The 26,728-nt window shown below is 43.9% G+C and overlaps 2 protein-coding genes across 8 annotated transcripts in view; one reads left to right on the forward strand and one right to left on the reverse strand.

The window, feature by feature from the left end:
* The window catches only part of Rnf121 (ring finger protein 121), a 61,711-nt gene extending 35,137 nt beyond the window's left edge, over window positions 1-26,574 (reverse strand). The window contains exons 1-4 of one of the 6 annotated variants that reach the window (XM_075971672.1): window positions 26,372-26,574; window positions 6,080-6,269; window positions 5,925-5,962; window positions 3,576-3,717 (exon numbers count right to left, since the gene is read on the reverse strand). In XM_075971672.1, coding sequence (XP_075827787.1) covers window positions 3,576-3,717; window positions 5,925-5,956 — 174 coding nt within the window. In that variant the 5' untranslated portion in view covers window positions 5,957-5,962; window positions 6,080-6,269; window positions 26,372-26,574. Of the gene's footprint in view, window positions 1-3,575; window positions 3,718-5,924; window positions 5,963-6,079; window positions 6,270-26,171 lie in introns of all 6 variants that reach the window. The other 5 variants (XM_075971670.1, XM_075971673.1, XM_075971674.1 and 2 more) reach the window with 5 other exon arrangements.
* Xndc1n (XRCC1 N-terminal domain containing 1, N-terminal like) overlaps window positions 26,406-26,728 on the forward strand; it is a 33,505-nt gene continuing 33,182 nt past the window's right edge. Inside the window, exon 1 of one of the 2 annotated variants that reach the window (XM_075971665.1) lies at window positions 26,406-26,511. The gene's annotated coding sequence lies outside the window, so the exon portion shown is untranslated. Of the gene's footprint in view, window positions 26,512-26,619; window positions 26,710-26,728 lie in introns of those variants that run through there. The other variant, XM_075971666.1, reaches the window with a different exon arrangement.

Below are 26,728 nucleotides of genomic sequence, written 5' to 3' on the forward strand. Positions count from 1 at the left end.
ATGTGGCAGCTAACAACCATCTGTAATTCCAGTCCTGGGGATCCAACACCCTCTCCGGGCCTTCACTGCTACTGCATGCATGTGGTACAAAGACACACATGTAGGTAAAACACCCATAAGCATAAAATAAAATGAAAAACAAATAAAAACAGAAATACCAAAAGGGCTGCCACTCTACACTTGTTCTAATGGTTTTCTTATTTTTCTGGGACCAAGGAAAACTTATATTTTGTACACACAATAACTACAAGTGTCTCATCTTGTGAAGCATGAGCCGGGTCCACACATGAAGCCCCACCCAGACAGCTAAACTGCTGGTACCATGTGAGCGTCTCATGCACTGTGACCTGAAAGTACACATCTCTAGTAGTCACTCGCAACAACACCAAGCTCAAGGACAAAGATCAGTTTCTTTACTTCTATGCTCCAGATTATACCTTAGTTCCCTCGACAGAAAATCATTTCCAGAGGCCACACAGAGGAGAGCTGAAAATGTGAGACGGGAAACAAGTGACACGGGCTGCCTAGCTTTCTAGCAGGCCCCAACTTTCCATGCTTTCACCTAACATCACTGTTACACAGATTAAATGGTAGCACGGCTGAGTGGTGGGGGCACACGCCTTTAATCCCAGCACCCAGGAGGCAGAAGCAGGCGGCAGCCTGGCCCACAAAGTGAGTTCCAGCAAGCAAGGGTTACATAGAGAAATTCTGTTTCAAAAAAAAACAAAATTAATTAATTAATTAAATGAGATAGCACTGTAGTTGGCTACAGACCCCTCACCATGTTCGGCAACATTACAAATCTAAACATATACTGCAGAAAAAAAGCACTTAGAGATTTTGACTGAAAGTTATAAAGTAAAATTATCTAATGGTTTGCTCACTTGAGCAAATTATTCAGATTAACTACTTCACTTACTCATCTCTAACTGAAGAAAGCACTGCTCACCAAATTATACTGAGGTTTAATTGAGTTTACACATGTAGAGTACTTAAAGCATTAAGAATTCAGCGAATGTCCTCAGGTATGGTGGTGCCTGCTTGCACTGGGGAGACTGAGGCAGGAATGTCTCAAGTTCATAGGCAACCTGGACCGATTCTCTACGTGATGTGTGATCTTCTATGCCACTTTTCTGTACATCATTGAAAGGGCACTGATTTCTCCACTGCTATAGAAATGCCTATTACTGCCGGGCGGTGGTGGCGCACGCCTTTAATCCCAGCACTCGGGAGGCAGAGGCAGGCGGATCTCTGTGAGTTCGAGACCAGCCTGGTCTACAAGAGCTAGTTCCAGGACAGGCTCCAAAGCTACAGATAAACCCTGTCTCGAAAAAAAACAAAAACAAAAAAAAAAAAAAAAAGAGAGAAATGTCTATTACTCCTTCCGGTCCTGTCAGTTTTTGGTTCCCATATTTTGGGCACCTTTGTTTTATGTATAAGTATATGTATATATGTGTGTGTGTTTATAATTGCATCTTCTTGCTATATTGTACTTTAACTAATATATACAATAATTTGTGTGGGAAGTCCTTCTATATATGTGATGCTTTTATTGGTTAAGGAATAAACCTGTTTCAGCCAGTTGGCTTAGCAGAATAGAGCTAGGCAAGAAAACTAAACTGAGTGCTGGTAGAAAAGAAGGCAGAGTCAGTGAGAAGCCATGTAGTTGCCAGAGGAGAAAGAAGCAAGTCAACAGGTAGAACCTTGCTGGTAGACTACGAGCTTTGTGGTAAAATACAAAATAATAGGGATGGGTTAATTTAAGATATAAGAGCTAGCTAGCAATACATTTAAGTGATTGGCCAAGCAGTGATTTAATTAATATAGTTTCTGAGTGATTATTTCTGGTCAGGGTAGCCAGGAAATGAATGAACAGCTTCCAACTACAAATAATCACATAAATATGTTATCACTTATAATCTTTACCTAAGCCTATGTCATTTGAAATTAGTATAGCCATCCCACCTTCCTTTATTTTTAAAGATTTATTTATTTATTATGTATATAGTGTTCTGTCTGCATGTATGCCTGCATTCCAGAAGACAGCACTGGATCTCATTACAGATGGTTGTGAGCCACCATGTGGTTGCTGGGAATTGAACCCAGGACCTCTGGAAGAGCAACCAATGCTCTTAACCTCTGCGTTCTTAACCTCTCCAGGCCACCATCTTTCTTTCATTCTAAAAATATTTTGTTTTTAGCCAGGTGGTTGTGGCACACACCTTTAATCCTAGTACTCAGGAGGCAGAGGCAGGTAGATCTCTGACAACATGGTCTACAAAATGAGTTCCAAGATGGCCAAGATTAACACAGAGGAACCCTGTCTTGAAAAATAAAACAAAACAAATTTATTTCTAATTACATGTATATATGGGATTGGAGGAAGGACTATGCACACATATTTGGGCACCTGCAGAAGTCAAAAGGAAAAAGATCAGATCCCGTGGAGCTAGAGTCAAAGGTGGTTGTAGGTCACCCAATGTGGATGGTGCTCTGTGAGAGGACCCTCTTTCTTTGTTTGGACTCATTCTGTAGTCCTGGTTGCTCTTGAAGCATTTAGAATAGTCTGGTCCTGAATTTATGTCCTCTACCTTCTTTTGGCTATCATTTTCATGGAATATTTCTTCCCGTCCTTTTACTTTCATTGTGTGTAAGATTGTGTGTGTCCTGATATCTAATGTGAGACTTATACACCTAGCATGCTGATGAATTATGGGGCCTTTCCTTTATTACTCCAATCTTACTGGAAGAATTGAACCTATGTACAGTTCAATGTCATTACTAATAAGAACTTCCTTGTGCCATTTAGCTGTTTGCTTTCTGTATGCATTACATAATCTTTCTTCACTTCCTCCATTGCCTTTTTGTTTGTTTGCTTGATCTTGGCTTTTGGAATACACATTAATGAAATCTAGCCCCTTCTCATAAGACTAGTGTTGGCTTGCCCAGTCAATGATCTCCCTTCCAAATGAATGATCTCTGATATTTACTTCAGGAATTGTCTCACGATGTTTAAAAAGAAGTATCTCCTTTTTCTGATGATAAGGTAGTCTCATGTCGGGCTGGGAATAGTGGTGCTAGTCTTTAATCCCAGCACTTAGGAAGCAAAGATTTCTGTAAATTCGAGGCCAGCCTGGTCTACACAGCAAGTTCCAAGACAGTCAGAGCAAACAGTGAGACCCTGTCTCAAAACAAATGGAGAAACAGAAACGTCGTCTCATGTTTTATTCTTGTCTTCATACACCAAATCACTTGCCTATCACACACACACACACGTATGTCCCACAAACGACTCTTCATTCCATATGGAAAATCCATTGCTACTGTTTTTATCTGCCTGCACGTGCCCTGGATCAGCTTGGATCCTAGGACACTTACGAAGGGTCTCTTGATGACTAAAAGTAAGAGGTGCCAGGTATGGTGGTAAACACCTGCAATCCTAGTATTTGAGAGGTAAAGACAGAAAGATCAAGGAGCTCAAAATCATTCTCATCTACTTAATGAGTTCAAGGCCTTCCTGGGTTACAGGAGCTCCTGTCTCAAAGAACATTTTCAAAGAGTGAGAAGTGGCTTACGTTGTAAGAACGGGGGTGCCTCTGTTTCCATTGTACCAGGAGCAGCTGGGCTACCACCAACGTAGCAATGAGGATGAGGACCATTTCGGCATGCATGGCTTCATGGCCACGATGTTTGGCATGCATACGTGCATGCTCGACCCTGAAAGGCAAACAGGCAGGGTGAGTTGGGGAAGGGATGGTGTGGTGGTAAAGGAGCAGTCTTTCCCAGGGTATCCTTCTAGTTCACAGCTCACAACATGGCTCGGGGTTTCTCCATTCATTTACTTATTTGCTTATTTATTTATTTATTTATGCATGCATGCATCAAGCAGGTATCTCTACAAAGTCCTGGCTGTCCTAGAACTCACGATGTAGACCAAGCTGGCCTCAAACTCAAATATCTGCCTGCCTCTGCTTCCTGAGTGCTGGAATTACAGGTGTGCATCACCACGCCCAGCAGCCCTGGGTTTTTCAACTGAAACGTACCATGAGAACTCGGAGCTAAGAACCATGTCGAGAGAAAGGACATGACTACAGCAGAGGCCCTCAGGGTTCTGGTTACAAATCACAGTTACTGGGATTAGACATAAATGATGTGCTACTTGCCCCTTGAGGCTGAAATGTAAGAAACCTTCCTTGAATCAGGAAGGAAATGCCAGGAGAAGCGTGAGTCACTGCCCATTCCAATCCTATTTCGCCTGCCACTAGACAAAGAAAGTAGAGTTCACAGTCATAAAGCCTCTTAGTATTTATCACAGCACTAACGGGTGTAACACTGGGAGTCTTGGCCTCTCTTGGCCAAAAGTCTGAGCTCTTCATGTCTGCATCAGCGCAACCACGTCTTTATCATCAGCATCAAGGAAACAGCCTCTGCAAGGGCTCAAGGAGTTGAATAATCAGACAACTAGACAATGTATCTGAAACATCAATCTTAAACTGACATTTTTTGGTCTGGGTTGTGTAAGAAAGATACTTGAGCATGTATCTTTAATTCCAACACTCTGGAGGCAGAGGCATTTCTATGAGTTTGAAGCTAGTCTGTCTAAAACACATTTGTGAGAACTTGTCTAATAACATACATATATATCTTACAACAAAACAAAAATATACCTAACTATAGCTTTGATCCATAGTACCTAATCCTAAATTCTGTGTAAACAAAGGACAAAGGACATAGCCACACCTCGTTCCCAATGCTAAACCTTCAAATATTTATGATTGCATTAAAGCAAACAAACAAAAAAGCACTTTCCTGTTTCAATCAGGTTAACAGCCCTAACCTTTCTCTCCCCTTTTTCCTTTCTTTTGTCCTTCCATTTTCTTTTTTTTTTAATATTTATTTATTATGTATACAATATTCTGTCTGTGTGTATGCCTGCAGGCCAGAAGAGGGCACCAGACCCCATTACAGATGGTTGTGAGCCACCATGTGGTTGCTGGGAATTGAACTCAGGACCTTTGGAAGAGCAGGCAATGCTTTTAACCTCTGAGCCATCTCTCCAGCCCCATTTTCTTTTTTTTTTTGAGACAAGGATTTACTATGAACTCACAGAAGCCTAACTGCCTTTGCCTCCAGAGTCCAAGAATTAAAGGTGCGTGAAACCATACCAAACTGGTCGTACTCTTTTAATCATCCTGGTTTCTTTCTCTACATATGATCCACTTAAAAAGAAATCTTCGGAACTGCCAGTGGTGCATGCGACTTTAATTCCAAAACTCGGGAGGCAGAGGCAAATGGATCTCTGTGAGTTCAAGGCCAACCTGGTCTACAGAGTGAGTTCCAGGACTGGCTCCAAAATTACACAGAGAAACTCTGTCTCAAAAAACAAAACCAAACAGACAAACAGAGTGAACTGTCAGGTCTGGTGTTACTGGCCTACACCCAGCTACTTCAGAGGCTGGGGCAGAAGGGTGGTGAACTGGAGGCCTGTCTAGGCTACACAGTAGGTTCAAGATTAGCTTGGGCAACTTGATCAGACTATTTCAAAATAAAAAGTAAAAAGAGGGCTGGGGTTACAGATCAGGGGTAGATTACTTGTTTAACATGTATGAGGCCTAGATTCAATCCTCAGTATGGGATTTAAAAAAACAAAAGCAGAGTAGGGGGTTCTGGTAGTGATAAAGAGGCAGTGAGAAGTTAAAAAAATTTATCCCATATCATATAGCTGCTAAAACTGGCTTCACCACAGGATGCTTAGTGCAAGTACCTACTTACTCTAGGACCAAGTGAGCTGTCAGAAGTGACCTGGAAACTTGGAAAGGTTTGCAAAAGACCTGTCCTAGACACCGCATCCACAGACAGAGGGGGAAAAGAGTAGTTCCACAATTAGCTGGGTTGGCCTGTGGGACCCGAACTGGCACACTTACCTCCACTGCTCCTCTGGAGAGAGGTCTGACATATCAACCTAGAGAAAGACACCACCAGAAAAACATGTCATTGACTTAGCACTGTCACCACCCAAAATAAGGGGCTCTCATATACTCATCAATATTTTCAAGGAATTAAAGGAGGAGGCTCACACCTTACGATTTCTATGAAGCCTTTCTTGCCACCGCTTCACAGCGACTTCTCCCTTCCTCAGCTACTAGTGTGGCTCGGGTTCTAGGACTGAATGAATGCTGCGTGGCTGAGCTATGGAATCCCAGGCTGGGAGTCCTGACATCCAATATGCTCGTAGAATGATGGACATATTGTTATATGACAAGAATAAGCTATGGAAGAATAAACAAGTGGGATTTGACTCAGTCTGGGTTGTTATAAACCAGGGAAGGTTTCTTGGAATAATTTTGAAATATTATCCAGAAATGAGAGGAAATTTCTAGGCAAAGGAAATTACATGAACAGGAAGGGGGGAATAAACAAAGAACTAAGTATGACTAGGATAGATATGAGTCAGGATTAGTAAGATAGGAGCCAGATGAAATATTATTGTATACCACCACACAAATGGTCACACAGGAGCAGGTACAACATTACACCAGGGCAAAGTAATATTTGACTCCTGTCCTGCTACTGACCTTCTAAACTCCAGGCTCTGGTTCTATCCAGGGTCCCTCAAACTTGGCACTACTGATATTTGGGGAAGGAGTGTATCCCGTATATAATCAGCAGCTTCCAGAAAGAACATCTATACATTGTCACATTTATTCTGGGTGACAAAAGTTGCCCCTGTCAGAAACCTCTGCTCCAGAATATGACTACACCCTTGGTACTCAGGGCGCACCTTCTACTTCTGTAGAGTCGTACAGAATCACACCAAAATTCAGTTTTATGCCAAACTGGGTTGGAAATGTTCCCTGGCAGCAAAGGAGATAAGGGCTTAGAGCACTCAAATGAATAAATCAAAATACATTCCTTTACTCCAAAAATGAAGGACGGGAGGTAGAAACCAAGCCCTATGTCTAGCTGAGTGCTGCGGGGAGAGGAGTCAGTTTTTCAATGGTCTGGTATTGGTACACTGACTAGTCAGGGATGGGCCTCATACACAAACTGAACTCAGTGAACTTTTCAAAAAGAGAAAAAGAACTAACTTGAAGCTGGATGGGTAGAGAAGTGAAGGAAGGTGATAAACAGGCTCAAAATACCTTAAATGAAATTCTCAAAGAATTCATTAAACATTACTAAAAATATTCCGTTAGTACTTAAGCTGCTCAAGGCCTAGTTTCTCACCAACCTAATAACTTCAGAAAAGCACTTTAAGGGGCTGAGGAAAATAAATGGCTCAGCAGACAAAGCACTTTGTATATAGCATGAAGACTATAGTTCCAGTCCTCAGCACCCACAGAAGACACCATCTGAATTGCCTGCAGGAAGACAGTGGCAGGGAACCTTTCCAGCAAGTCAGCTAGCTGGACTAGCAGAATGGCCAAGCTCTAGGTTCAGGCGAGAGATCCTGTCCCAATATATACGAGGTGGAGAGCAATGAAGAAGACACCAAAGTCAACCTCTAGCCTCCACATGTATGTGCACACACATGCAAGCATGTCCACAAAGATGTGATGAGAGGGAGGGCAGAAGGGAAGGAGAGAAGGAGGGAGGGGCGGACATTGTTTTTCTTTCGGTTTATTGAGACAGGGTTTCTCTGTGTAGCTGTCCTGAAACTCACTCTGTAGACCAGGATGGTCTCGAAGTCCCAGAGATCTGCCTGCCTCTGTCTCTCAAGTGCTGGAATTAAAGGCGTGCACTACCAGCTCCCGGCTTCAGAATCTGATGCTTAGCAAGATCTCCAGGTGATTGTTATAAATGTGAAATTTGAGAAACGCTCTTCTAGAACATTCATTTACAGTATCATGCTATCTCAGACATGATTTCCAAATACTCTAACTGCCTACAGCCAAGACCAGGCCAGTGCAAGCAAGGAATTCAGGGTTCAAAATTGAAGAAGGCATTATCCTATTCTTGTATAACCTTGTGACCTAGCATTTTGAATGCCTTATCCCAGTTCTGGCCTGACCTAATGTACCCTGCACCTCTCCCATATATCGGGAAGATGCCTCAGAACCAATATATACTTTACACTGCTTTTGTGTCTTCTAAGGAGAACAGCAAAGACTGGGTAGTCAATGGATATTTAAGTAATTGAATAAAACTCTCTCCTCTGATCTAAGTATGCTAACAAATCAGCACAATACCTGGACATGCTGAAAAAGAGAATATACAAACAAGTGAAAATGCCTAACAAGTGTCTGGGGAAAGAATATTTATTTGATACCAGACAGCATCTAGAAAAATCATGTTAGAAAACTTTATGTGAGAAAAGAAAGAAAATCCACTGAAGGGCAAACTATGAATGCACAGAGAACTGGACCAGGCGCGGAAGTGTCTCTGAGAGTGAACCATGTGTATTATTATCTATGTCTTAATTCCACCATCTGAAAACAGAACAAGACCTTTGACTACATCATACAGCTATGAGGAAAGGACTCTGACAGTGAGCTGCCTTTGGTGAAGAGGCCGGGGAACTCAAAGTTGGTGAAGCATGGGACAGTAATGCTTCAGAGCCCCAAAGAGAAGAGATCAGAAGAAAAAGCCCTAAGGCCAAGACTACACTTGTGGATTAAAGGATCACTAGCATTTCACAAAGTAATATAAATGTTAAGAATAACATATAAAGCCGGGCGGTGGTGGCGCACGCCTTTAATCCCAGCACTCGGGAGGCAGAGGCAGGCGGATCTCTGTGAGTTCGAGACCAGCCTGGTCTGGTCTACAGAGCTAGTTCCAGGACAGGCTCCAAAGCCACAGAGAAACCCTGTCTCGAAAAACCAAAATAAAAAAAAAAAAAAAAGAATAACATATGACCTGGCTTTAAATTTGTGTCCAGAACCAAAAGGTTACTTATATAACATTCCTATCAGTGTTCTGGTTCAAGTGGAAAAACAAGAGAAGCTGTACACTACAGTCATAATTAACCTGTGCCATCTGGAAAGACATCTGTACTGGTACCTCATTAAGAGGAGTTTGCTCATCTGCGGCCCAGCACTAGCCCAGTCTGAAGGTATTTTGTCTGAAGCTCAGGTGGGTAATTAGGCAGCTCCAGGGCAAGGGTAATAACTGATGGTCCCATAACCAAAACCTAAAACACAATACAAAATGCATACAATGTTTTATTGCTAGCCAACCTCTCTGCTCTAGGACCTCACCAGGTTCCTAGTCATGCCAACCTACCTCAGTCCAGATCTAAAAGAAGTTACACAAAATGCTAGACAGGGGGCAAGAGAAATTTTGCAAACACAGAAAATGACCAAAGTTGAGCTATGTTTTCTCAGGTGCAGAAGATTTCAGTACCCACCCTGTGTGCCCACAGCAGACTGTGTCCTCCACAGAGAGCACACTCTGTGATCTGTCAGTGCCCACCCTGTGTGCCCACAGCAGACTGTGTCCTCCACAGAGAGCACACTCTGTGATCTGTCAGTGCCCACCCTGTGTGCCCACAGCAGACTGTGTCCTCCACAGAGAGCACACTCTGTGATCTGTCAGTGCCCACCCTGTGTGCCCACAGCAGACTGTGTCCTCCACAGAGAGCACACTCTGTGATCTATCAGTGCCCACCCTGTGTGCCCACAGCAGACTGCGTCCTCCACAGAGAGCACACTCTGTGATCTGTCAGTGCCCACCCTGTGTGCCCACAGCAGACTGTGTCCTCCACAGAGAGCACACTCTGTGATCTATCAGTGCCCACCCTGTGTGCCCACAGCAGACTGCATCCTCCACAGAGAGCACACTCTGTGATCTATCAGTGCCCACCCTGTGTGCCCACAGCAGACTGCGTCCTCCACAGAGAGCACACTCTGTGATCTATCAGTGCCCACCCTGTGTGCCCACAGCAGACTGCGTCCTCCACAGAGAGCACACTCTGTGATCTATCAGTGCCCACCCTGTGTGCCCACAGCAGACTGCGTCCTCCACAGAGAGCACACTCTGTGATCTGTCAGTGCCCACCCTGTGTGCCCACAGCAGACTGCGTCCTCCACAGAGAGCACACTCTGTCATCTCTGTCTTCATAGCTTCATCCCTTAAGCCCCTCTCTTCCACCAAATCAAATTCTCTCTGCAAAACACGGACCAAATCATGCTGGGTTCTGGAAGGCTCTTTAGCACATCCTCCACACCTTTACTACGTGTATCTAAACACAATAATACTGGTATCCTAAAAGCTTGTTATGAAACAGAAAATTTCAGAATCCACACAAAACCTCCTATATCAGAATGTGCAATCTAGCACATGAAATAATTTATATACACACTAAAGTTTGAGAAGTATTGCTATTATATTTAGCACTCATATTCACAAACTGCATCTATGAGCATATGCATCTCTACACTTGGTTCTTTGTTTTGTATTTGTTTTTTTGTGACAGGTTTCTCTGTGTAACAGGCTGGCCTGGGACTTACTTTGTAGACGAGGCTGACCTTGAATTCACAGAGACCCACAGAAAGGGATTAAAGGTGTGTGCCACCAACGCCCGGCTACACTTTTTAATGAAATGGTTCATTTAAAAAAAAAAACTGACAATTTTATTAAGATCTAACTCAAACAGTAAGAAAACAGCCCATTTTAAAAGTGCTTCCCAACAGCTGTGATCTTTTGTTTAAGTTCTGGTCACTCCTCACCGCGTGCTCTCACTTCCACCCACACCTTCCACACGCAGACAGAGTGCACGGCCTGTGTTCCGACACGTGGGTCATCAGGCTTGGCAGTCAGTGCCCCCCACCTAGCCATCTGCTGATATTTGGGTTAATTTCTGAGTATGCTGTGCAGCAGGAGTCCAACTTCATTCCGCAAAAAAAAAAATTGATTTAAAAATATGGCTGGGGGATGGCTCAGAAAAGCGATTGTTGTGCAAGTCTTAAGACCTAAGTTCACGTCTCTAGCACCTGCAGAAATGCTGGCGAGGGCAGCCTGCATCTGTAGCCCAGCACAAGGCAAGGATGGTGTCTGAGTTAAGGTTTTATTGCTGTGACGAAACACCACGACCAGTCTGAGGAGGTATATGACTTAGGGAAGTCAGGGCAGAAGCAGAGAGGCGGGAACTGAGGCGGAGGTCCCGTGGCCTGCTCACTCAGGACCAGCAGCCCAGAGGTAGCACCACGCACACTGAGCAGCCCTCTCATATTAATCATCCAGAAACTGCATCTCAGCTTTACCCACAAGGCACTCGTGTGCGGCATTTTCTCAATGCAATCAAAACGACTCTAGCATATACGCCAGTTGACACACTCGACAGGACACAACACAGCAGAGGGACTCCTGGAGCGTGCTGCCCAGTCAGGCTAGCCAATGTTTCTAGACACGTTAGAGAGTCCCGGGCTCAGTGAGAGATCCTGTGTCAGAAAGGAAGTAGAAAGTGACTAAGGAGGACACCTGATATTGACCTCTGGCACACACAATGCTCACACACACTTGCATGTGCACATACATGCACATATCAATTGGTATAAAGATATATAATCCGAACCATTTACAGACAACACTTGTTTTCAGTTCCAAAAGAAATATGCTTTCTATCAGGAGGAGTGAGCCCAGGTCTGGCTGTCTCTCCCACAGCTATAGATTAAGTGTTCTCCGTCAGCGGCCAAGGTCACTCTGCTGTTACAGCCAAGATTCTCTTCTCTACTGAGCCTATCTGATCATTCAGACTAAGTTTTAGGCTCATACTAAATCTCACATGGCCTAAAAGATTTCCCCCAAAGTGACAACTATCCTCCTATCAATAATGTAGAATTTGACAATACTGGACAATATAGAGTATTCTGTATTTTTCTTTCTTTCTTTCTTTTTTTCTTTTGTTTTAAAAAAACCTAGTTTTTCAAGACAGTGTTTCTCTGTAGCTTTAGAGCCTCTCCTAGAACTAGCTCTTGTAGACCTTGAACTCACAGAGATCCGCCAGCCTCTGCCTCCCTAGTTCTGGGATTATAAAGGTGTGTGCCACCACTGCCTGGTTCCTGGAAGCTTCCAATTTCAGCAACTGAGAGGCTGGGGCAGAAAGAATTATAAACCCAAGGCAATGTTAGCCTTGGGACACACAGTGAGAGCTGTTTAAAAAGAAAGGTGGGGGAGGGGTCCTTGACATGTCAATGACATACAAATGTCAAAGGCAAAGACAGATGCCGGAAATCGTGACAGCAATTAATAAATATTTCTCTTTCACTAAAATACAAAACAAGCATAAAGCATTTGCCCTTATAAAATTTACCTTTAATGCAGAAGACAAATATGAAATATTTTACTTATTTATATATAAATATTTTATGTGTATGGATGCCTTGCCTGCCATGTAAATCTGTGCATCATATGTGTGCCTGGTGCCCTTGGGATCAGGAGGGGGACTGGAGTTACGGATGGTTGTGAGCGGCCATGTGGCTTTGTGTGCTGGAGAATTAAAACCAGGTCCTCTGGAAAAGTGACTAGAACTTTTTTTTTTTTTTTTGATTTTCCAAAACAAGGTTTCTCTGTAGCTTTGGAGCCAGTTCTGAAACTTGCTCTGTAGACCAGGCTGGTCTCAAACTCACAGAGATCTGCCTGCCTCTTCCTCCTGGGTGCTGGGATTAAAGGCATGTGCCACCACTGCCCTGCTGGCAACCAAAACTCTTAATCCCTGAGCCATTTATGTCTGTAGAAATATTTCTTTTTTTTAAAGATTTTTTTAATTTATTATGTATACAGTGTTCTGTCTGCATGTATGCCTGCACACCAGATCTCATTACAGATGGTTGTGAGACACCATGTGGTTGCTGGGAATTGAACTCAGGACATCTGGAAGAGCAGCCAGTGCTCTTAACCTTTGAGGCATCTCTTCTAGCCTGAAATTATTTCTTATTTAAGTATTCTGAGCAAAGATAACACAGGCAAGGAGAAGAAAGAACGAAGGAGACAACGTTGTTGTTCCATACAGACAGTCAGCTTTCCCTAAGAGCTTTTCAGTATGTGCAGACCTGGGGAAAATGGACAGGGACAGACCATGTGGTGTGTCTAAAATGTACATTTTTCACTCCAAGAAGAGGCCTTAGTACAATATCTACTCTCTTCTCAATGAAGAAACAGCTGCAGACTCCAGTCTGGCACAGCTCCTCATCGCTGTGTCAACAAACAGGGCACATCTCCACAGGCCTCAGTTTATCCATCTAGAACATAAGAGGACTGGCTAAGATGGTGCCCAAGTTATTTTAAGCTAAAATAATGTAATTCACATCAAATTCATCTCACTCAAAATTTTTGGAATCAGCTACAATACTTTGCTTGCCAAAACTGCCAGTTTCCTTAGTTACCATAAAAGTAAAAAGCAAAATGCCTTTTAGTTTGGTGAAGTATGCCAAAGCTGAATACCACCAAATTAACTCAGCAACAATTTACCCCGGGATCTGTAGATATCAGGAGTGTGCACCGCCAAGATCACACCCTCCTATCACATGCCCATATACACACACATGCCACAGGCACCGATCTAGCATGCCCTTCTCTCCACCAGTGCTTTCCCTCAAATGCTCCCCCTACTGTGTGGCCCACTCCTTTCTATCTTGTAAGATGTAAGTCACTTATTACTATCTTTGTGAGATATTCTGAAATTTTAATCATTCATATACAGCCACTAAAAACTTATATTACATTTTAGCTCCAGACTGGAAGTGTAACAATAATTAATGCTTCTTGTGAACAGGATAGGATCCTGGTTGCCCTTTCTACCATAGCAGCATGGCTTAAATATAGGCTCATTTGTTTGAATACTTGGTCCTGAGTTGGTAGAACGGTTTGGGAAGGATTAGGAGGAGGTGTGTCACTGGGGGCAGCCTTTGAGGTTTCAAGATTCCATCATTGTCAGTAGGTAATCTTACAGATCCAAGTGTGAGCTCTCAGACCTCTGTTCCATCATGGACTCTAACCCTTTGAAACTATAAACCCCCCACTTTTTCCCCCCAAAACAGGGCTTCTCTGTGCAACAGTCCTGGCTGTCCTGGAACTTGCTTTGTAGGCCAGGCTGGCCTCAAACTCACAGAGTTCCGCCTGCCTCTGACCCCCAAGTGATGGGACTCCAGGAGTGACCTGGTGTCACAGTGCTTTGACACAGCAGCAGGAAGTAACTAACACAGCAGCTCGTAGCATCAAGGCACCGCTTTAAAGCGCCTTGATTTTGGACTGTTCAGCCTCCAGAACTGTGAGAAACAAATCACTGAAGACTACTTAGCCTAACATATTTTGGAACAGCAGTTTGAACACACCAAGCCATTCCTCAACTGGCAAATTCTAACATCTTTCATCTGGAACACTGTGATAGATTTTGTTTTTCTTTTTTTTTCTTTTTTTTTTTCTGAAATAGGATTTCTCTGTGGCTTTGGAGCCTGTCCTGGAACTCACTCTGTAGACCAGGCTGGCCTCGAACTCACAAAGATCCACCTGCCTCTGCCTCCTGACTGCTGGGTGGTGACGCACTTAATCCCAGCACTCGGGAGGCAGAGGCAGACAGAGCTCTGTGAGTTTGAGACCAACCTGGTCCACAAGCGCTAGTTCCAGGACAGGCACCAAAGCTACATAGAAACCCTGTCTCAAAAAACCAAAAAAAAAAAAAAAAAAAAAAAGTTGAGTTATTCGGAATTATCTTGTTACTTGTTTATTATCTAGTTTCCCTATTAGGAAACAAACTCCTCAAGAACAACGGCTATCTGTCTTGTTCACTGCTAAGTACTAGAACCTAAAAAAAAAAATGCCCGCTACATTAAAGATGTAAGCAGAGATGTCTATGTGGTAGTTTGTGTAAGAAACGCTCCCCATAATCTGGGACATTAGACCACTTGATTCCCAGTCGATAGAGCAGTTTGGGGAGGTGTGGCCTTGCTGGAGAAATTGTATCACTAGGGGTGGGCTTTGAGAGCTGAACGCCTTACCCAACCTCCAGTTAGTTCACTCTCAGCTTTACGCTCATCGTTCAAGATGTGAGCTCACAGCATCCTTATCTAGCCACCATGCCTGTCTGCTGCCTCTCTGTCTTGCCATTATAGACTGCATAAGCCAAAATAGAATCTTTTTGCTTTTTTTATTTTATTTATTATGAATACAGTGTTCTGCCTTCATGTATGCCTGCAGGCCAAAAGAGGGCACCAGATCTCATTACAGATGGTTGTAAGCCATCATGTGGTTGCTGGGAATTGAACACAGGACCTCTGGAACTTCTGAATCATCTCTCCAGTCCTCCTGCTGATCCTTTCTTCTATAAGTCACCTTGGCCATGTCTTACCACAGCAACAGAAAGTAACTAGGGTAGTCCCTGACTGACATTTTTACTTTATGATGACGTCACAGCACATGCATTCAATAGAAACCATTCTTCAAACTTCAATCATTTCTTAGGCTAGCAATACGTAACATAATACCTTCTTTTAAATTTTCTCCTTAAATTTGGCCCGGCGGCGGTAGCACATGCCTTTAATCCCAGCACTCAGGAGACAGAGGCAGGCAGATCTCAGTTGAGTTTGAGGCCAGCCTGGTCTACAGAGTTCCAGGACAAACAAGGTGGTTAAAGAAACCCTGTCTCAAAAAATAATTATTAAATATGTATGTGTGTGCGTGCGCAGGTCATGGTACGTGGGGAGGCCAGAGGTTAACTTGGGAGTTGGTTCACTCCTTCCATCATGGGTCCTCAGAACTGAACTAAGGTCAGCAAGCTTGACTAAGCACCTCGGCCCACTGAGTCACCTTGCTGGCCATTTTGTGATGCAGCTATGGCAGCAAGCCCAACTTCAGTCAGTCACAAGAGCACAAGGACAAACAACTGTTACCCTACAGGAGGCTATGGTGGGGATTAGAGAGCAAGTACAAAAAATGCATTTTTAGTTTCTATTTTCAACTTATCACGGGCTTACCAGGACAAATCTAATCATAAGTGAAAAAGAACCTGTATGTGAAGAAGTAAAGAATTACTAAACAATTTGAATTACATACTTAGACTTATGCCAATCATCTTAACACTCCAGAAGCTGATGGAGTCAGTCTGAGCTCCACAGTGAGGCCATTTCAGAACTGAAGACCAGGAGCTGGAGAGTCAGTGGTAAGGTGCTTGCTGTGCAAGCGTGAGGACCTGAGTTCAGATCTCTAATGTACCTCGAAGCACTACGGTGTGGCATATGGCAGGGACAGAGACAGGCAGGTCCTAGAGGCTCACTGGCCAGCTGGTCCAGCTAAAATGGCAAGTTCTACATTCAATGAGACCTTGTCGCAAAAGAAAGATAATGACTGAAGATAATGATGACAATGTGGAGAAGCAACACCAACATCAACTTCTGGCTTGCACTGGCATGGGCATGCTTAGCAATCCTCTGGTGCGCGCGCGGCACACACACACACTCACCTTTCTCAGCCTGGCATTCAAAGTCAACCTCATATTTAGCTCCAACCTACGTTATCATGTGATATGTACCTCTCCTTACTTGACCATAACTTTTTAAGCTCTCAGAGAGGGGCCTGGAGAGCTGGCTCAGCAGTTAAGAGCACTGGCTGCTCTTCCAGAGAACCCAGGTTCAATTCCCAACACCTATATGGCAGCTCACAGCTGTCTGTAACTCCAGTTCCAAGGGATCTGACATCTTCACACCAATGCACACAAAATAAAGCTAAATAAATTACTTTATTTTTTAAAAAAAGAAAGATTTCAGAGATAGGCTGGGCAGTAGTGGTATACACTTTTAATCCCAGCACTCGGGAGGCAGAGGCAGGTGGATCTCTGTGAGTTTGAGGCCAGCCTGGTCTATAAGAATTCCAGGACAGTCAGGGCTACACAGAGAAACTCTGTCTCAAAACAAACAAGCAAACAACAACAACAACAAATTCAGATAGTCACTTTATCTAGTTATAATCTCTAAAGTACTCTCCCAAGTAGTATATGATCTAATTAAATACACAATAGGATAAAATTTGAGAAGAGTGAATTTATATTGTTAGTGTACACCAGAAAGAGAGATGAGTCACATTACTAGGTTCAAATAAAGTATGACAAGAATACTTTATTAACTAGAATTAAAAGACCTAGTGCTTAACGTAGTGCCTGGTCCACCTTAAACTCTAAAAGAGTTAACTATTATTGACATCATCAGCATAAGAGGAAAAATAGGTGTTTTTGCAGAACACTAAATGATAACCTCAGAAGACAGACTCAATCCTAAGGGAAATAAAAAGTAAAATGTCACGCAAGGCTTCAGAGTTGCTGTTTGACACAGGGTTTCTCTGTATAGCCCTGGTTGTCCTGGAACTCTCTCTGTACACCAGGTTGACCTTGAACTCACAGAGATCTGCTTGCCTCTGTTTCCTGAGTGCCCAGATTAGAGGCATGCACCTCCATGCCTGGCTAGAATGAGTATATTCAATTATTCGTAACGCCAAAAATGAAAGGAAAAAGCTCAGGTGGCTTGCCCGTTTCCCGGTTTCTCCCAGCTGCCCAGAGCTAAAGCCTCCACGGCTATGACCCAGCATCCTCTTGGGAAAGTGACACTCTAGAGGAACTAATGAGTTTGTGTTTACCTACAGATTTTCCTCTGAGGAACACAAGTAACAGATGACTTCAAGAAGTAAAGATAGAGATGAGAAAAGACACTAGAAAGATCTTTAGTTAGCTTCCCAGGAAAGCTTTTAGGCTAAACAGCCTCCAGCCTCCATGTACTGAGACTAGTCCTCCAGGGCATCCTCTGAGAGAGGTGCAAACAAGCAGAATCTGGGAAAACTCAGGAAAAGTTAAAGCTATGCAGAATTTAAAATTCTAACCTGCTGGGCATAGTGGTGCAAGCCTTTAATCCCAGCACTTGGAGGCAGAACCAGTCAGATCTTGAGTTCAAGGCCAGCCTGGTCTACAAAGAGAGTTCCAGGACAGCCAGGGCTACACAGAGAAACACTGCCTCAAAAATAAACAAATCAAATTCTAACCGATCTAAACAACTACAACAGAGGTATTCAAAGAGAGACTAGGCTGGGGCTGGAGGGATAGCCCAGCAGTTAAGAGCCCTGGATGTTCTTCTAGAGGACCCAGGTTCAGTTCCCTGCACCTACAAGTGGCTTGCAACTGCCTGTAAATCTATTCCAGAGAAATCAGATGTCCTCTTCTAGCCTCTGCAGGCACTGCGTATACGGACGCAGATGCAGACAAATCACCCATAAAAATTAATTAAAAAAAAACAAAAAACAAAACGGAATAGGCTGACCATGAAAACATCACTTCCTAGGGATTTCAACATGGGCTGACGGATATGATTAAGGATGTAAGTTCAATAAAGATCTGAATGAAAGAACAGGTGCTGGGAATACGAGAGATGAGAAATGATACGGCTCACTGCCTGCTGGGGGAGTGAAGCAACACAAAACAACAAGGCCGACAGAAATCTGCACTGGGCACAGAGGCAGCAACAGCCAGTCAGTCCTGAGTCTGCACCTAGAACTTACTGGTACAGAGCAATGTGACATTACAGTAAAGGAAAAATGCTTCATAACCAGTTTATATTAAATGCTGGCAAAACCCTGGCATTGCTACACACGCCTAAAATCTCAGTACCTGGGAGACCAGCCTGATCCACACAATGAGTTCAAGGCCAGGCCTGGTTACACAGGTAAACCCTGTCTCAAGAAAAAAAAAAAAAGTGCCAAGTATGGTGATACACGCCTTTAATCCCAGCACTGGGGAGGCAGAGGCAGGCGGACCTCTGCACGAGTTCCAGGCCAGCCAAGATTCCATAGTGAAACCCTGTCTTTAAAAAGGAAAGAGAGGAAAGGTGAGGGGAAGGGACACGATAGGGAAGGTGGTAAGCACATCAGTTAACTTTTGTGACACAGCCCTCTCTCCCTTACTCCTCAACAGAATCCACACCTGCATTCCCATTTTTTCAAACGTGCCAAAAAATGAGCAAGGCACTAAGAAAGGTAAAAAGGATGAGAGATTTCCTCAGCTCAAGGGATCAAAATATTCCTCATTTATCTGTACTGTTCTTTCTCCTAACCTCTTTACTAAGCAGATGGCACCATAATTCCTTCTAGAAATGTATGAGCTATTTAGTCATAACAATCAAAAAGTGACTTACAAACAAAAAGCAAGAGTAAGCCACGGTGACCTCCTATACAGAGCAAGAGTAAGCCACGGTGATCCCCTATACAGAGCAAGAGTAAGCCACGGTGATCCCCTATACAGAGCAAGAGTAAGCCACAGTGACCTCCTATACAGAGCAAGAGTAAGCCATGGTGATCCCCTATACAGAGCAAGAGTAAGCCATGGTGACCTCCTATACAGAGCAAGAGTAAGCCACAGTGACCTCCTATACAGAGCAAGAGTAAGCCATGGTGACCTCCTATACAGAGCAAGAGTAAGCCATGGTGACCTCCTATACAGAGCATGGTGGCTCACACCTACAATCCCAACAGACTAAAATAGGAACTCAAAGCCAGCAAAGGCTATACAGCAAGAGCCTCTGTCAATAAACAACATAAAAATCCAACAATAAAAGCAAGGGTGAGCTGGCTGTTCCCTTAAACCCTTAGAAATATACCAGGAGGGCTGGAGAGATGGCTCAGTGGTTAAGAGCACTGACTGCTCTTTCAGAGGACCCGGGTTCGATTCCCAGCACCCACATGGCAGCTCACAACTGTCTGAAAATGCAGTTCCACGAGATCTGACACCTTCACACCAACGAACACAATAAAGTTAAATAAATCATTTAAAAAAAAAGAAATATACCAGGATATATATCAGAATAGACGGATTCCTAAAAGTCAAAGGTCACAGAATAGGAAGGTGTGCCCAAGACTTTTGTTTACTTCTTCACCAGCGTGATTCTCTCCTTCCCATCCCAACACTGCTGGTGTACATTATTGAGAATAATTACTTTCCCTCGTTCAGACATTCACTATGTATTAAGTACCCAACAGAACATGTTGGGAACACAAAGTATAACACTGGAATTCAGGACTTTCAATTTCAAAGCTGCAAGAGATCTCAAAGGTCACAGTCCCAAACAATCATTTCACAGATAAAGACCGAGGTACAGGAAGGTTGAAATCTAAGCTCATATAGTTTTTTATGAGTCATACTCTTGCCAGATACCAGAGATAAAATAAATAGGGCCTTCAAGGAGAAAACAGCTGGAAAAGATGAAAGCCACGACCGCCATCGAGTCACCTGTGGATATAAGGTCCACACTTACACAGTAGGAATATCAGTGAAGAACAGGACAAAAGTAGACAGCATTCATATTTCCCATAGAAGTTCAGACCACAGATGCTGCAATGGTCATTTACCTGTGTGCTTGGTGCTAGGTCGGTCTCTCTCACTATCTCTGCCTCAGTTTCCAAGTCCACAGAATGGTGACAATGACAGTACACCTGTCCTTTAAAACTGAGGTACTGGGCTGGAGAGATGGCTCAGCGGTTAAGAGCACTGGCTGTTCTTCCAGAGGACCTGGGTTCAATTCCCAGTACCCACAAGACAGCTTACAATTGCCTGTAACTCTACCTCCAGGGGATCTGACTCCCTTGCACAGCATACATGCAGACAAAATACCAATGCACATAAAGTAAAAATAAATAAATCATAAAATAAAAAACTGAGGTATTATGGGATTGGTATGTAATAAAATAATTAACTTTTAAAAACTGAGATATTAGAAAACGTGTTTAAAATACTTGCCCCAGAACAAGTACTCTATATCCTTTTGCCTTCAGTATTTTCTCTTGGGACTCTTTTCTGATGTGCCCTGGCTTCAGAATCCTTCTCAACACAGCTTTCTACACATCTGTTAGCAGCTGGCTATTTACAAATAAACACTAAAATCTGGGCCATATGCTTACTCTTTTAGTGGGTCTCTTCTCCTATTTTAGTGTGCTACCATTCATTTTACATGCATAGGGAATTCCAAAGACAGCTAGACGGTGGTGGCACGGGCATTTAATCCCAGAGGCATATGGATCTCTGTGAGTTTGAGGCCAGCATGGTCTACAAAGTGAGTTCCAGAACAGCCAGGACTTTAATAAAGAGAAATTTAAAAAAAAAAAAAAAAAGGAAAGAGAAAGAAATTCCAAAGACAGACACCTAAGGTTAAACTTCAGTCACATACACCTCAATCCCTCTGTAAGATCTAGCTTAGACCAAGAATCCCCAGAGAACCAAATCCGTGGAAACAAATGTCTACAGGGAGAGAGTCACAGGAGGAAAACATAAAACAAAGCGGCAACTACTGCTCTGAAAAAGCAAGAGAATAGAATTATCTCAGCCTGGGTTCTGGGGTTTTACCAAAGCAGCTGGAGTCGCTTCGTCATTAACTGCACCTACTCCACAGTGAGACATGTTCTCCAATGATCAGCCTTTGAGCCGTCCTAGTCTATGAACTCCACTGTCTGTGACCACCACACAGACACCTGGTGAGTAAACTGGGCATGGAGACACATCTGTAATCCCAGCATTCAGAGGCAGAGGACTGGTCAAAGTTCAACATCAGTTTGATCTATCTACATGTCGAGTTCAAAGCAGCCTGGGCTTCAGACCAAAATCTTATCTCAAAAAAGATTTGATGAATAAATTGGTGAACTAAAGAATAAGCCTGGGATAATGACGAAAGGCAGGGGAGCTACACGTGATAGCACACGCCTGTAATCTCAGCAGGGGAGCTACACGTGATAGCACACGCCTGTAATCTCAGCAGGGGAGCTACACGTGATAGCACACGCCTGTAATCTCAGCAGGGGAGCTACACGTGATAGCACACGCCTGTAATCTCAGCAGGGGAGCTACACGTGATAGCACACACCTGTAATCTCAGCTGGGGAGCTACATGCGATAGCACACACCTGTAATCTCAGCACTCAAACTGAGAGAGAACTACAAATTCAAGGCCAGTACGGAATTAACAGAGGGGCTTTGTCTCAATAAGACAAAAATAAGCAAAAGGCAGGGGGCAAAGTCTATTGTATAAATCAGAAAAGTCCTAGAAGCCGGGCGATGGTGGCGCACGCCTTTAATCCCAGCACTCAGGAGGCAGAGGCAGGCGGATCTCTGTGAGTTCGAGACCAGCCTGGTCTACAGAGCTAGTTCCAGGACAGGCTCCAGGCTCCAAAGCCACAGAGAAACCCTGTCTCGAAAAACCAAAAAAAAAAAAGAAAAGAAAAGAAAAGTCCTAGAAGCCAAGAAAGCCTTGGCTAGAACCCGAAAACACAGGTAAAACTTAGAAAGGAAAGGCTTTCAATATATAGTAGGTCAAGATCATCCTCAAGCCTGGTGCCAGCAGCACACCTTTAATGCTAGCACTCAGGAGACAGAGGCATGAGAATCTCTGTGAGTGAGTTTGAGGCAGGCTGCAAAGTGAGTTCCAGGACAGCCAGGGTACTTATATAGAGAAAGAGAAACACTGTCTCAAAAAAAAAAGGAGGAGGAGGAAGAGGATGAAGATGAGGAAGAGGAGGAAGAAGAAGAGGAGGAGGAAAAGGAGGAGGAGGAGAAGGAGATAACCCTTGGGTACATACTAAGTTTGGGGCCAGTCTGGTCTACCTAAGACTGTTTAAAGAGAGAGATAAAGACAGAAAGACAGACAACCTGCGCAGAACATATGAATTTTTCACTTGCGGCAATAATCATTCTTTATGACCAACAGTATGACATGGAAAAGCTATCAGTAAATTAAAGTTTATATAAAAACAATAACCCTTTTGGTTAACATTCATTTTGGTCCTCTCAGCAAAGAAATGCTGATTCAAGGTTTTGCTTCAAGTGTCTAAAAAGGGTATTTTGCTAAGCATGATGTACATGCCTGTAATCACAGCTGCTTGAGAAACTGAGACAAGAGGATCCTGAGTTCAAGACCAGCCTAGGAAACTTTTTTTAAAATATTTTTTATGGCTTATTTAACTTTTTTTTTTTATGTGCATTGGTGTGAAGGTGTCAGATCCCCTGCAACTGGATCTTCAGAGAGTTGTGAGCTGCCATGTGGTTGCTGGGAATTGAACCCAGGTCCTCTGGAAGAGCAGTCAGTGCTCTTAACCACTGAGCCATCTCTCCAGCCCCCAGCCTAGGAAACTTATCAAGACATTGCCTCAAAAGAAAATTTCAAAATAGGGCTGAGATTAGAAACACAGGGCCAGTGGTTAAAAGCACATGTTATACTGCAGGCCGGAGAGAGCAGTGATTAAGAGCAGTGGCTGTTCTTCCAGAGCACCTGGGTTCAATTCCCAGCACCTGAATGGCAGCTCACACCTGTCTAACTCCAAATCTGGAACCCCCTCAAACAGACGTACATGCAGGCACAACACCAATGCACATAAAATACAAATAAATAATTTTTAAAAAATAAGAAAAAAGCCAGGCAGTGGTGGTGCACACCTTTAATCCCAACACTCAGGATGCAGAGGCAGGTGGATCTCTGTGAGTTCAAGGCCAGCCTGGTCTACAAGAGCTAGTTCCAGGACAGGAACCAAAAGCTACGGAGAAACCCTGTCTCGAAAATCCAAAAAAGAAAAAGAAAAAGAAAAAAGAAAAAAAAAATAAGAAGAAAGAGAACACATGTTGCTCTTGCAGAAGACTCAAGTTCAGTTCCCAGCACCTACACTGGGTAGTTTACAACCATCTGTTTGTAACTGCAGCGCCAAGAGATGTGGCACCCTCTTCAGGACCCTACAAATGCTGGCACACCCGTGCGTCTTCACATAGACACATAAATTAAAATGAATTCTTTTTAAAGAAAAGACAAAATGGCCTTAGTATAGCATCTAAACTCATACGGCTACTGTAGGTAAATGAGACAATAAAGGTACAGAGCTTTACACAGCAGAGACAGTGCCCGTTTCTACTGGCGGTCCTTCCCACCCATCCTTCCATCCTCCTCTCCAGGAGAAGCTATCACCCACGCCTACACTGCCCGTCGGCTTCCAGAGAAAGCGTCAAGGAGAGAGGGGGCTATGAATACACTGCTGTTCCTGTGTGTCCCAGGGACAACCGATTTCTAAAACTATTAGGAAGAATACTCTGAAGAAGGGCTGGAGAGATGGCTCAGAGGTTAAGAGCACTGCAGGTGTGTTCCTTGTGCCTCACAGACTCTCAATCTAACAGTTTCGAGGTAGCGCTGTGACGGCTATTGCACACTTCCTCACGGGACTGACTCGCCTGTGAATTCCCAAGGCATGGAACACAGTGAGCCCCCATAGTTACGAATGATCAATGCAATTCACCTTATCGCCCGCTGGGTAAGGCCTGAGCACACAAAGCAGAGGCGACGTGAGCAGACGCATACAAACTGAGGTCTGTCAGGCCAGACCTGGCTCTTTCTGGAGCTTCACGTAACTTCCTGTTTCTCATGTTACTTTCTTAAACTCATAAAGGGAGAGAACCAGTTCGCACAGAGCTTCCAGACAGCAGTGAAATATTCTTTCTCGGAAGATAGCACAAGCAAGGAGGGTTATGAGATAGATGCTAGTGGCTTCATAGAAAGTCGACCTGTAGCCCCAACACTGAAATATGTCTCATGCTACTACTCGTACCTAAGTCCTTAAAAATTAAGAAACAAGAAGCCAAAAATTAGCCAGGCAGCAGCACACACATGTAACTCCAGCACTCATGAGAGAGAGAATCAGTCCAGTGACAGCATGGAGCACATATCAAGACCCTGACTCCAAACACTAAGACATACGAAACTAAATGAAGACCCATGACTAACAAACCATAAATCTTAATTTCAGTACACTATTTATTATTTTAAGGTGCCTTTAAAATATCCCAATTGATAGTAGCCAACTGTAAATACAGAAACTTACAACTAGAAGGGGCCTTGGAGGTTATTTCTTCAACCGCTGCACCTTCACAACAAAGGAGGACTCAAACACATTTAGTCTTTAGCGACTGGCAGGTAAGAAACTAGGCCACCTGTTACCTGTTAGTCTTGGGCTCTCACTCTATTCATTCCAACCAGAAGGGGGAAATGAAAACAAATTAGCCTCACACCATGCAATTGCCATTATTGCTACACCTACTTCCTTCCTGAGACTCTTCACCAGTCTATCCCATACTGAACACAGAACAGGGGCCCTCAGAAATGCTCACCGTCCACAGATGCCACCACTCCCCCACCCCTCTGGTACTATCACAATCCATAGCACAGAGAAGACACAAAGACCCAAAGCAACTCTAACCATCACTAACCATTTGGCATCAGATTGCCCCTTATGTTTCTTACCTTCACTTCCTTCTACGAGCCCTGCACTTTTCATTTCTTTCAAGCTCAAGGACCTCCAAGCCCGCAAGCCACTCAATACCCAGATTGCTAAATCTATGAGATAAAGGATTCATACTTTTCCAAGCTCACGTTGAAGAAACCCGGGAGAGAAGGGAATGGAGGGTGAAAGAAGAATATGAAATAAAAACCCAGTCAGCACCTGGAAACCGTCCCCTAGACCTCCCTCAAACCACCGCTATTCTTGTCCTCCAAAGCCTCTTCTTATCCCGTAACTATAGACTTCACAAGAGCAAAGTCTCTGCGTCCCAAGCACTTAGCCCAGAACTTGTCACAGAAGTAACAATATTTGGTCAATGAAAAGATGGACCGTTTCTGTTACAAAATTATTCATTCATTCACAATTATTCATTCATTCCTTGACCAAAACTTTACTGGGCATGCGGTATGTACAAACCCTAAAATGTAAGAATAAATAAGTTGGTCCCTACCTAAAAATAATTCAAAGCTGTAATACTAGTAATTAGTATTGCTTCCCGATCTGTGTCCCCAACCTTCAGATCAAGCTTGGAGTCCTTTCCCACAGGGAAAGCCTCCGCCTTGCCTTACAGAAGTCCACGCCCCTCCAATTAATGCAACTCTTAGCCCCTTAGTTCTACCTTGGACCTCCATCTAATAATCTCAAAATCTTTAAAGTTCCCGTCCCTCTGGCCTCTGGTCTGCCATCCATCACCACCTTTTAAGCTACTGCCAATCTACTGCACCAGGACCGCCTCGGGGTCCCTGAGTCAGAAGCCCTCAGATTTCCCTCACGGAAAATCCGCCTCCCTGTCAGCTTCCTAAGGATCGTTCCCGTTTCTCCTGGAGTCTCCGGCTCCTATTCCTCACTTCCTCTCCTTCCACTTTGAAGCCGTCTCGCCTTTCTTGTCCCTCAACTCCTCTTACCTCATCTAGCTCCCTTTCCGCAACAGCACCTCCTCCAACCTCCACCTCCACCACTGCCGCCATCTTCACGGCCAGCCCCCACCCGGGTCCCCGCGAGCCAGCTGCTTCCGCCGCTCGGGCGCTTGTAGCCAATCGGAGGCGCGGCCTGGGCGGAGCACCAAGACAGGCTGATGCCTGGGAGGAACCAAGAGACCTTCTACCTGCTCCTTCGGAATTAAGAGGGGGCGACTCTCGTGCACTACCAAGCTTCAACAGGAAGGCGTTCTCGAGAAAAGAAAACTTATTCTTGTTATTTTAGCCGAAACATTTCAGCAATTGTCACCGTAGTGAGCAAAAAAATGTGAGTCCGTGAATGTGTTAATCTCGCGACGCTCCCTCTCTAGGGCTTTGGGCAGAGACGCGTGTGCACTAAGAACTACATTTCCCATGCAGCATCGCGTCCGACCCGGAAGTTTAAATCCCGCTCTCTACGGGAAGAGTATAGTGAATAAAAATATACATTAAAAACACAAGCACGCGGGGTTTTTGTTGGTTTGAGGTGAGTAACTACTGTTTTG

This window comes from Microtus pennsylvanicus, chromosome 5 (assembly GCF_037038515.1).
Source record: "Microtus pennsylvanicus isolate mMicPen1 chromosome 5, mMicPen1.hap1, whole genome shotgun sequence".
In the NCBI taxonomy this organism is placed as follows: domain Eukaryota; kingdom Metazoa; phylum Chordata; class Mammalia; order Rodentia; family Cricetidae; genus Microtus; species Microtus pennsylvanicus.